This window comes from Marmota flaviventris, chromosome 10, assembly GCF_047511675.1.
Source record: "Marmota flaviventris isolate mMarFla1 chromosome 10, mMarFla1.hap1, whole genome shotgun sequence".
Taxonomy (NCBI): Eukaryota; Metazoa; Chordata; class Mammalia; order Rodentia; family Sciuridae; genus Marmota; species Marmota flaviventris.
Genome location: NC_092507.1, coordinates 100301778 through 100314305, shown reverse-complemented (window position 1 = coordinate 100314305; position 12528 = coordinate 100301778). Strand labels below are relative to the sequence as shown.

General features: G+C 35.8%; 1 protein-coding gene across 2 annotated transcripts in view; it reads right to left on the bottom strand.

Moving 5' to 3' along the window:
• Positions 1-12528, bottom strand: part of Eeig2 (EEIG family member 2) — an 87935-nt gene that overhangs the window by 37191 nt on the left and 38216 nt on the right. For both annotated transcript variants that reach the window (XM_071618135.1, XM_027922067.2), the window contains exons 2-3: positions 10880-11000; positions 4191-4220 (exon numbers count right to left, since the gene is read on the bottom strand). In XM_071618135.1, the coding sequence (XP_071474236.1) occupies positions 4191-4220; positions 10880-11000 (151 nt within the window). The remainder of the gene's footprint in view (positions 1-4190; positions 4221-10879; positions 11001-12528) is intronic.

The following is a 12528-nucleotide window of genomic DNA, read 5'->3' as shown; positions in this document are numbered from 1 at the left end:
GGCTATCCTGAAATATGTCCCCCTTTCCTCCCTTCTCCTAAAGTTTTTGCCCTCGACCCCTATGTGCTCTGTTTTCCTCCTTAGTTGTTATATCATGTCCACATACATTTCATACTTATTTTGTTGTCTGTCCTCCCCCATCTCTGTCACCTCCAATTAGAATATAAGTTTCATTAAAGGCAGGGATTTTTGTGTGTTTTGCTAACTGCTGTATCTCTAGTACCTAGAATAGTGTCAGCAAAAATGTCTGGCACATGGTAGGCACTTAACAACATATTCACTGAATGAAAGACAGCTTACTGACTTACCACCCACTGTAATAATACTAGTATTACATAGTCACTAAGTTGGAAAAAACCTGATCTGTCTCTGTTATGAACTACATGTTTGTGTTTCTCCAAAATTCACATATTGAAACCCTAATTACCAAAAAGATGGTATAAAGTAGTGGGTCTCTGGAATGTAATTAGGTCATGAGGGTGAAGCTTTGGTGATGGGGATCAAACCTAGGGCCTTGCACATGCTAAACATGTGTTTTACCACTGAGTTGTACCCCCAATCCTAAATTAATGTCCCTTTAAAAAAGGTAGAAAAAACTGGGCACAGTGGCACACACCTATAATGACTTGGGAGGCTGAGGCAGGAGGATCAATTTAGCAATGCCCTAAGCAACTCAGTGAGACCCTATCACAAAATAAAAAGTAAAAAGTGCTGGGAATGTAGCTCAGTGGTAAAGAGCCTCTGGATTCAATAACTAGAAGTAAAAAACAAAAAACAAAAAACAAAAAAACAGACAGGAAAGAGTTTGCTTCCTCTTTGCACTCTGCCATGAGAGGCCATATGCAAACTAGGAGGTGGGCTCTCATGAGATACACGACATCTGTCAGAATTTTTTTTTCTTTCTTTTTTTAATGGTAGAACACCCACTTTACCTCTGAGCTACATCCCTAGTCTTTTTTTTTTTTTTTTTTTTTGTGTGTGTGTGTGTGAGACAAGATTTCACTAAATTGCTGAGGCTGGCCTTGAACTTGCGATCCTCCTGCCTTCTCCTGAGTTATTGGGATTATAGGTGAGGAACACTGCACCTGGCTCTGTAAGAATCTTGATCTTGGACTTTCCAGTTTGTAGAAACATGAGAAATGAATGTCTATTGTTTAAGTCACCCAATCTATGATAATATATTAAAGCATCCCAAACTAAGATCCTACTCCCTATTAAAACAGTTAAAAGATGGAATATGTTAGTGTATGATGTTTTAGGCTGAAGGGTATCAATGAATAGTTCAATATTTATTGAGTATCTTTTATGTCCCAGGCCCTGTTCGAGACACAGGAAATAGTAGAGAATAGCAGAAATACTATGCCTTCAAAGAACTTACATTCTAGCAAGGGACCAAAGAGCCCATACTCTCTTATATCTTTTTCTCTGGCTTCACTAAGATGAATAATTCACACATGAGAATAATACGTAATAATACACGTACACATACACAAGCTGTATATATGTGGTAGATATTAATTTATTCAGAAAATAATTTTCAGCATTTAAATTCCAGGTAATGTTAGTAATTGGGAATAGAGACTTTTTTTTTTTTTTTTTGGGTGGTGCTAGGATCAAACCAGGACCTCGTGCATGCTAGGCAACTGTTCTACCTCTCAGCCTTTATAAAATCATTCTTACTCTCATAGATTAATGTGGGAAAACAGAAAAATAAAAAATTCCTACAATATTGTGTGACAAGTGCGGTGATAGAGGAAGACACAGCTACAAATAAGAAGAAAAATTCTCAGTGGAGTAGGATGACTAAGCTGAGTCTTTAATGATACGTGAGTTGACAGGATAAGGGGAGGGAGAAATACATGCATAGTAAGGACACCATCAAGTCACAAGGCAAAGAAGCTAAAATAGCATAAGACCCTCAGGAAGTTTATGACGGCAGAATGTCTCATAAGGATGGGTGGTTGTGGAGGAAGGAAAGTAGCAGAAATAATTTGCAAACCAAAATGGGTCTTACATGCTAGGTTATAGAACTCTAAATTTTCTTTAGAAGCAAAGAATAACTTGCTGAAGGACTGAAAGTGGGAGAATGATACGATTATGTTTTAATTTTAGAAAGACAACTCTGGCGGAGGATATAGGAAGACAACAGAAGCAAAGAAACCAGACAGGAGGCCAACACAGACTGCAAATAAGAAATAATGAAGGCATAACCCAAGGCAGTGGTCTTGACAGTAGATAGAAGGTATAGCTTCAAGCTTTTCAGAAGGAAAAAAAATCAAGAGGATTTATCAGCCATCACAGACCTTGTTTGCCTGCCCAACATTCAATGCCCTGCTATTCCTTGATAGCAAAGCCTTGATTGTATTCAGGTGTCCACTCTCCTGAGTTCATCCATGTGCACAAGAAAAGTAACCCAGTCCTACCTCATTACTAAACTATGGTTATTCTAAGATAACCATGGCAATCCATTCCTATAGCCACAGATGACATAGGGGTGAGCATACGACCCTCTTCTGGCCAGTTACAAGTATGGGAAAATCCTCTGAGGGCCATGTAGGGAAAGTTTTCTCATTAAAAAGAAGCAATGCATGAAGAAGCAGTTGAATTCTGTCAAAAGTGAATGTGCTCACTATAAGTTGAGCAGCCAGACACCCAGTGTTCAGGAGAGGAGCTAGCCAAGAACAAAGCCATCGTGAAGAGAATGAGATAATGGAAAGAGAAGAATTTGGGGTCTTGATAATGTTCTTCAGTCAGTAGATTAACCAGTCCTGAAGCAGTTCTGTCTCATGTTTGTTTTATGAGATTTTTTTTTTTTTTTAAAAAGCTCTAGTTGAGGAGGTTTTTCTGTTACTTGTAGCAAAGAACATCTTAGCTGACATTGCAAATACTAGATTTAGTGTTTAAGACTAGGGTTCAGAGCTGGGCACAATGATGCATTCTGTAATCCTAGCTACTCAGGAGACTGAAGCAGGAAGACTGCAAGTGTAAGGCCAGTCACAGAAACTTAGCGAGACCCATTTCCAAAATAAAAAAGAGCTGGGGATGTAGTTCAGTGGTAGAGCACCACTAGAATCAATCTCCAGTACTGGGGGAAAAATAGTGTCCAGATTCTTGGCTTATATGACTGGAATGATGAAAATACCAGAGACTGGAAATAAAAGGAGCATGTGTTGCTTACTCATTCCTTCAATCAGCAAAAAAAAAAAAGAGCATATTCATTAGTAATTTCACGTAGCTAGTAAAAGCATCAACAGGAAGTAGCGATATATCAGTTGGCCCTCTGCATCTATAGGTTTTCAAGCTGTAGATTTAACCAATTTGGATAGAAAATATTTTTAGAAATTGTGTTTATGCTAAACATATACAGACTTTTTCCTGGTCATTATTCCCTAAACAATATAGTACAACTACTTTATGTACAGCGTTTATATTGTATTAGGCATTATAAGGTATGTATATTGGAGGATACATGTAAAGGCAAGAACTATGTCTGTTCGTTTATTTATTTATTTGTTGTAGAAGGACACAACACCTTTATTTTATTTTTTATTTTTAGGTGGTGCTGAGGATAGAACCCAGTGCCTCACATGTGCTAGGCAAGCACTCTACCACTGAGCTACAACCCCAGCCTCTATTTATTTATTTATTTGTATTTTAAGACAGAGTCTCATTAAATTGCTTAGGGTTTTGCTAAGTTGCTGAGGCTGGCTTTGAACTTGCAATGCTCCTGCCTCAGCCTCCTGGGTAAATTCTATGCCATATTATATAAGGGATTTGAACAGGCTTAACTTTTTTATCCTGGGGGAGAGAAGAGCCTTGGAACCAATCCTTTGCAAACACCAACAGATGAATGTGTACAGAGTGCTAAGAGAGTACAGAGGAGGATCCTATTTCACTAGTGAGAGATGGGCCTGGGAATACCACCAAGGAAAGACAGTTTGAATTATCAGTAAGCTACAGCTTCAAGAAAACCAGAGGTCATTCTCTAAGAGGGAAGCTAAAGCCCAAAAATAACATATCATAATAAGCATTTAGAAAGAATATGCCTATAACTGATTATTGGTTCCAACTGTTTAACCTCTAAATTGCTTTACTCAAAATTAATGAATCTGGAACATTAATTAGAATTAAGTTTATAGATAGTGATGAATGATATTACACAGGCCAAGAGTTAAAGAACATCCACTTACCTTTGCATAAGCTTTTCCACCTTTTAATTCCTGCCAAACATAAAAAGCATTATAAGGACATCATATAATTAAGGATTTAAAATTAAACATATGTCAAACAATGCCAAAGTAGATAGTTATATGCTGAAAAAACAGTTAAAATCTAATGATCTTAAATCTAACTGGATAGAGTCTTCAAAATTCCCCCAATGACCAGAATGTTTACTTAATGTATAATTTATTATTTTTAATATCAATACTATTATTATTGAGATGAGGTCTCACTATGTTGCTATGGCTGGCTTCAAATTCCTGAGCTCAAGCAAGCCTCCTGAGTAGCTGGGACTACTGGCACGAGCCACCATATGTGGCTGTAGCATGTAACTTTAATAAGAACACAAATGATGAGAAGACAAGCTAATATTTTATTTATACGCTGAAGTAGGCCGTAGGCCTATTGCAAAAGCCTGAAAAAGGTTAAATTACTTACTCAGTTAAGCATACTCATATATTATAGAAAGATTTCAACAAGTTGAAACTTCACTACAGAGACAACCATTGCTATCAATTCTTACAAAGTATTCCAGAGATGCTCTGTGCATATAAAAGCATACAGATAGGATAGTATAAAATCTCTTATCTAAGGTAAACAAGACTGACAAAAATGGAAAAATAATAATATATATCAATATTTTATTTGAATTTACGTGTGTGTGTGTGTGTGTGTGTAGTAATTTGCCAAATGTTTATATTTTAACATCACAGCTACAAGAATTAAGCATAAAACACTCAGAAGAATTTCTAGCACACAGTATATTATGCTTTTGTGTTTGCCTCTATGATCAGAGCCAAATTCTTTGTTAAGGTTTAGATAGGTGGTATCCCCCCAAAGCTCATATGTTAGACAATGCAAAACTTTCAGAGGTGAAATGATTAGATTATGAGATGTGTAACCTAATGGAGCAATCCACTAGTATGGATTATGAGGGCATTAACTATAGGCTGGTAGGATGAGGGTAGAGGAGGTGAGTGATTGGGGTATTCCTTCAGGATTTATATTTTGTCCTTGGTGAACAGAGCTCTACTTTCTACTGGGTGTCATGTCCTGAGCTGCTTTCCTCCGCCATGCCCTTCCACCATGATATTTTGCTTCATTTTGGGTCCAGAGCTATGAAGTCAGCCCACCATGAACTGAACCTTGAAAACTGTGAACCAAAATAGTTTTCCTCCTTTAAGTTGTTCTTGCCAGGACTTTACATTCCTCTTCCACTTTTAAAAAAGTGTTTGTTGAATGGAGTTGTCTCTTATTTTTCTTTCATAAACACATTATCTATAATTTCTAACTTTTTTTTTTTTTTTGTGTGTGTGTGTGTGTGTGTGTGTGGTACTGGAGACTGAACCCAGGGCCTTGTATACTGACCTATATCCCCAGGCCCTTTAAAAATATATATATATTTTGAGACAGGGTCTTGCTAAGTTGCCCAGGCTGGCCTCAAACTTGTGATCTTTCTGCCTCAGACTCCTGAGAAGCTGGGATGACAAGTATATGCCACTTCACCAACTAATTCCTATCTTTAATATAGTGAACTTTTAAAAGTTGAGAGGTAATCTATAGGAAACTCTTATTATTTGTAAATTTGTGTGGCTCCTCTTCTTCCCTCTTGCTAGATCTACTCTATCATGGATTATCAAAATCTTCTTTATTAAGTTACTGTCATATTCCTTAAGTTTCCTTCCTTAAACAAACAAAACTACAGTTCCTCAGATGATCCTTCTCTCCTTTAGCTAATTCTTTTCTTTGCTCCCCTCAAGGTCAACTCCTCAAGTGATTTATTTCTCCCTGCTGTATCCTACTCTCTATTCAACCCTCTCCACTTGGATTTTGTCCTCAATTTTCCTTTGTACTAACTCTTAAGATTCTGAATGATATTAATTTTTTTTAAGTCAAAGGCTCTCTGTCTTCATCTTACATAGCTTCTCAGTAGCATTTGACAGGCGTGGCTACTCTGCCTCCTCTTTTTACATTACTTTCCTCTCTATACTTCCCTGGTGAAACACCTGCCTGGTTTCATTTCTACCTTACTGGCTATTCCTTTTCATTTTCCTTTGCTGGACCAATTCCTTTATTAACCTCTTTAGGAAGCAGGTTAGTGGCATACTTCATCAAAATTGAATCCAAATGTTTATCTGTTTATTTACTTATTTATTTGGTACTGAAGATTGAACCCAGGGGTGCTTTACCACTACATCCTCAGTGCTTTGTATTTTTGAGACACGGTGTCACTAAGTTGCTGAGACTGGCTTTGAGCCTGAAATCCTGCTGCCTCAACCTATACCTTACAGGCAAAACCTATATTTTTAGCTGGGCAACTGGCCACCCAAAATAATGACCATCTCTGTTATAATGTTGTGCCAAAAAAAAGCATTTCTCTTCTGAACTATTAGAACCACCTAGTGTTCTCTCTGCCAACCTTCCTTCCATAGCAGAAGTGATCTTATAAAAAAAAAATGAGTCTCTCCTTATTTAAATCTTCCAATGGACTCCAATTATAGTTAGAATAAATTCTACACTCTTTACCATGGGTTACAGGGTCCTACCTGATCTAGTGTATCCAACCTTATCACCAAGAATTTTCCATCTCTGTTTTCCAAGCTCCAGTGAGGCTGGTCTTCTGTCATTTAAACATGACAGATTTGTTAGTACTGCCTGGCGATCATGGTACTTTTGAACCTGTAGTTTGATATCTTTTATCAGTTTTGGAAGAGTCTCAGCCATAATCTCCTCTTCCTTCCTCTAGGGCTCCAATTACATAAATGTTAGACCTTTATACTGTTCTCCATGTCTTACACTCTTTTCTGCATTTAAAAAAAATATTTACTTCCATCTTATTTTCCAAATTATCAGTGTTCTCTTCAGTTGTGGTAAAGCTGCTATTAAAGTCATTTGTTGAAAAATTTTCATATTCTTGGCTTTAAACTTTAGTTAGTATATTTTTTGGTTCTAAAATTGCTTTTATTTTTTTTTTTTAAATTACTGTTTCTAGTTCTCTGATGAAACCCACTTTGCTCATTAATTAGTCATTGTAAAGTTTGTCTTTGGAATTTCTAAAACCTGTATCTTTCATGGGTTTGTTATTATCATCTATTTTTCCTTTTGAATTTTGATCATGTAGTCACGACTCCTGGCATATTGGTTAACTGTGTTTGAAACTTAAAGAAATAATCTAGGGTTGAGTGAGACTGTCAGAAAAGACTTGAATTGATTGGAAGTGGGGTTTCAGTTTTGTAAGGGCTGATTCATATGCACTATGCTTCTCCTTTTAGGTTGAAATACTTAGCAAATTCCAACCAAAAGTCTGGGATGTTCACCAAGCCTAGGAGGCATCTCTTTCTTGATGGACCCCAGACACTATTTTTGTCCATTTAGACCTGTAAGACTGCTGCAATCTCAATATAGCTTATTAGCTACTGCTTGCAAATTAGCAAACACTTTGAGGATAAAAGCAATGCCAAATGTTAGGTCTGTCTATCTATCTATCTATAGTATCTTTTTACATATTTGTGAGTGCCAGGCAAGTGCTCTATCACTGCGCTATCTCCCCAGCTCTTCCATACATCTTCACATGCCTGCCTCTCTTCAAATGTTAGCTTGTAGAGAAGTCTTCAAAGACTCCTCCCCCAATTTTCTAAACTAAGGTCTTCCTCCAAGTTATATCTCATGATATTTTATGCAGAACACTTATTATTTATTTTGTTATGTGTTTACCTCTCTTTCCTATCATTCCTTACCAATTCTAACCAGAAAATGAAGTCCTTGAAGGCAGGAACCCATTCCAGTATACTTCTGTCCTTTCGGTGCCTAGAACAATACTTGGCACATTGTAGGTACTTACATATTTGATTAGTGACTGACTGCATCCCTATGTCTAGACAAAAAAGCACACTACCAAACTTTTTGATCTTTATCAACTTTATAGATTAAAAATAATGTATCTTGGGCCAATTTTGTGGCTCAGTGGTAGAGCGCTTGCCTAGCATGCATGAGACACTGGGTTTGAGCCCAGGAACCATATAAAAATGAACAAATAAAAAAAGGTATTGTGTCAATCTACAACTACAAAAATATTTTTTAAAATATGGTATCTTACTTGTAGTTTTGTGTGAGGGTGGATAAATTTTTATATGTTGAAAAACTATATGTTTCACTCTCCATCAAGTGTATATTCTGTCCTTGCCTAGTTTTTTAAGGACTATTGATTTTTTTCTTATTATTTGGAGGTACTTTTTCTATATTAAGGAATTAGTGCTTTGACATGACTTGCAAATATTTTCTCTAATTTATGGTATTATTTTGCAACTCACAAAATGTTTAATAGTTGAGTTAGTTAATCTTTCTTTTATGGCTTCTTTTATAAAATACTTGGGAAGGATTATGTAGAATAAATTCAATACCTCTATCTTCCTAGCATAGCATGTCTTCCAACATCCATTTTCCTCTTCTATCAAGTTAGAACCTGTTGGCCACCCAGCTAACAGATGACATTCATGGTTTTTCTTTTAGTTTGGTGTGGTGACATGACTAAGTTCTAACTGGTGAGATATGTATAAAATACACATACATCACTTTTAAGTCATGTCCTAAAAAGGGATGCATTTGTTCTTATGTCACTAGTTGGGAGATAACTTGATTAGAGCAGCTTCCTTTTATCTAAAGAAGACAACATATGGTGAAAATGAAAATGGCAGGGCTGCTCTACCAGTCCTGGATCCTACCCCTGGTACATAAACTTCTACTTTGTTTAAGTCATTGCCTACTTGGGTCTCTGTTTAAGCTGCTTATCATATTATCCTAATTAATATGCCAGACACTTATGATCTAAGGAACTGGTTTACTTCAGATGAGTAATTCCTATCACAAGTAGTATTATTAGTTCTTGCTTATTATTCTTTAAAAACAGACTTTGAGTATCTTTATTTGAAGTTATACTTTACTCTAAACTTGTCATGTTTTATTTATCTTAAAATTCAAAGACCGACAAGTCATCTTTCAGAAATCATGATCAAAACTCCAATTAGAAGGGCTAGGGTTACTATTTGGCTCAGTGGTAGAGAGCTTGCCTAGGACATGTGAGGTGCTGGGTTTGATCCTCAGCACCACATATAAATAAATAAATAGACAAATAAAATAAAGGTACTGTGTCCATCTACAACTAAAATTTTAAAAAAGATAACTCCAATTAGGAAAGGTTTTAAAAAAAGAGTAGCAGCAATCAAGGTAGAAAGGAATGATGGTAGGATGCTCTACTTATATATCAGCTAATCCCTATACCTTCCTGAAGAAGAAAGTATTATTCCTTATTTGGATGAGGAGATAGATTTTACAGGACAGAATTGCCTCAGGTCTCATAGCTAATACATGACCAATGGGACTCAAGCCCATGTACACTTTCACTGTACCACACTTCCTTTAAGGTTGCCACCATTCAATGACTGCTGCTCTAAAGGACCATTTAAAGAGGTCTATCTTCATTAAAGTCTTCAAACTTATAAAATTATTTACATACACATGTGTTTGTTATATTTTAACTGAGCAGACTAAGCAATACAAAAGAATTTTATAAATATAGCCACATATATCATAGTGCTATCAGTTCATTCAAAAAGTAGGATACAAAGACTAAACATACAGCTTTGTTTTTCTAGGCTATAGGACTAGAGTGAAAAAAAAGCAAGACAAGGGACTGCTTTTTGTTCTAAATCTTTTTCTATTTAATTTTTGCCAATGTATGCACATTACTTTGGTAATTTAAAAATATGTAATACAAAACATAGTTTACTTTTTTTTGGTACCAGGCATTGAACCCAGGGGTATTTAACCACTGAGTCACATCTCCAGCCCCTGCCACATCTTTTTTTTTTTTTGAGACAGGGTCTTGCTAAATTGCTTAGGGCCTCACTAAATTGTTGAAGCTGGCTTTGAACTTGTAGTCCTCCTGCCTCATCCTCCCAAGTTGCTGGAAATATAGACATGTGCCACTACACCTGGCCAAAGTTTATATTTTAAAGCCAGAGTTTATTAATTCACTAGCAGTGGTGACTAATGGATTCCTCTTTTTTACCCTGAAAGGCAGCATCACACACATGCACAGCATACAAGATGACATTATCACATTTGTGGATTATTGGTAATATCCTTCAATCTAATATGTGGAAAAGAAATATAAAAAACAAAACATGTATTTGTAATTAGAAAAGTCTGTGTTAAGAGTTCCTCCTTCCCCTTTATTAACAATGTAAATTTGGGCAAATAACTTCTTTGAACCTTAGTTTTCCTGAAAATGAAGAAAATAACACCTAATTAGAGAGCTGTTATTAGATATGATATTTATAAAGTTCCTAGAACAATGCCTATCAAAGAACAAGAACTTAATAAATGACAGAATATAGACATAATAGTCCCCAAACTAATGTAAATAAAGTCAATATTCATGAATAGTGGTAGTGAGAGGAGGGTTCTTGAATATTTTAATTTATAACTTCAGATTCTTCATCATATTTGTCATAGGAATTTAAATTATTGCTGTAATTGTGAAGTAAAATTATATATGAATCACCACAGTTCTAACCCAAAAGCAGAGCTAAATAAAACAAGTCAGCAATTATGGAATTATGGCTTCTAAAATGGGAGAAGTAATAGGCTCTTTTTATACCTTCCTCACAGATACTCTGTAGATACATGGGTCGAGGATTCCTGTGGCAGCACTGGCACTCATTTTGCACATAAATGAGAACTTCTTTCTCCAGTGAACGCAGTTTGCTTGAACCACTTCCCTGAAAAAAAAAAAAGGGGGGGGCAATTACTCATTATTGATAACATGTTAAAAACACACCCACACTTTCACTCAAGCCTATAATGCAAAGTGATATATTAAAAGTCATCATTTGTAAATATAAGAGCAAGAAGAAAATACGTTCCTAACAATGATCTGAAAATAACTGCAAAGTTTTAATTTATATACAAGAAACTGAAAAAAAATGAATTTCTTATCAAGTCAGTCAGTAAAAATTGAGGCTTCATTATTATTTCATTCAACACACAATGCACATTCATTTTATGTGTGTTGGTAAGAGCCGGATGTTTAAAATACAAAGATGAGAAATACAGAGTTCCTAACCTGCAGGGCTTATGTTTATGATTAGTGCAAGAGATAGGAAATATATACAAATACTACAAATATAAAAATATTTACTCTAAGATAGAGTATGACAGTACTGTTTCAGTAACAGGAGCTACCATTTACTGAGAGCTTACCACTCACTACTTGATTCTCTACAACCCTAGGAAGTAGCTGGTGTTTCCCTCACTTTGTAGACAGGGAAATTGAAACTCAGCAGGGAAGTTAACTCAAGGTCATTTACACAGCAAAAGCAGAACTGGCAAACCAGGCTCATTTAACTCTACAGTCCCCTTGCCTATAAATGAAAATCTCTATTTTTTCCAATAATTCACTCTTTCAAGTTTGCTGGTTTTTATACATGTTGTTCTTTCTACTATCCTGTGCAGGTTCAGGGTGCTAAACCTCAGAAAGTAAGAATAATTGTTTTCCTAGAAGAACTCAAACTACCATTATTTGCTGATGACATGATTATATTATATACTTAGAGGATCCAAAAAACTCCACCAGAAAACTTCTAGAATTAATAAATGAATTCAGCAAAACAGCAGGATATAAAATCAATATTCATAAATCAAATGCATTCTATACATCAGTGATGAATCTTCTGAAAGAGAAATTAGCAAAACTACCCCATTCACAACAGCCTTAAAAAAAAAAAAAAAAACCCAACTTGGGAATCAACTTAACAAAAAAGGTGAAAGACCTCTACAATGAAAACTACGGAACACTAAAGAAACAAATTGAAGAAGACCTTAGAAGATGGAAAGATCTCCTATGCTCTTGGATAGGCAAAATTAATATTGTCAAAATGACCAGACTACCCAAAGCGCTATACAGATTCAATGTGATTCCAATTAAAATCCCATTGTCATTCCTTATAGATATAGAAAAAGCAATCATAAAATTCATTTGGAAAAATAAGAGATCCAGAATAGCCAAAGTAATCCTTAGCAAGAAGAGTGAAACAGGAGGCATCACAATATCAGACCTTAAACTATACTACAAAGCTATAGTAACAAAAACAGAATGGTATTGGCACCAAAGTAGACTTGTAGACCAATGGTACAGAATAGAAGACACAGAGACAAACCCACATAAATACAGTTATCTCATACTAGACAAAGGCACCAAAAACATACATTGGAGAAAAGATAGCCTCTTCAACAAATGGTTCTGGGAGA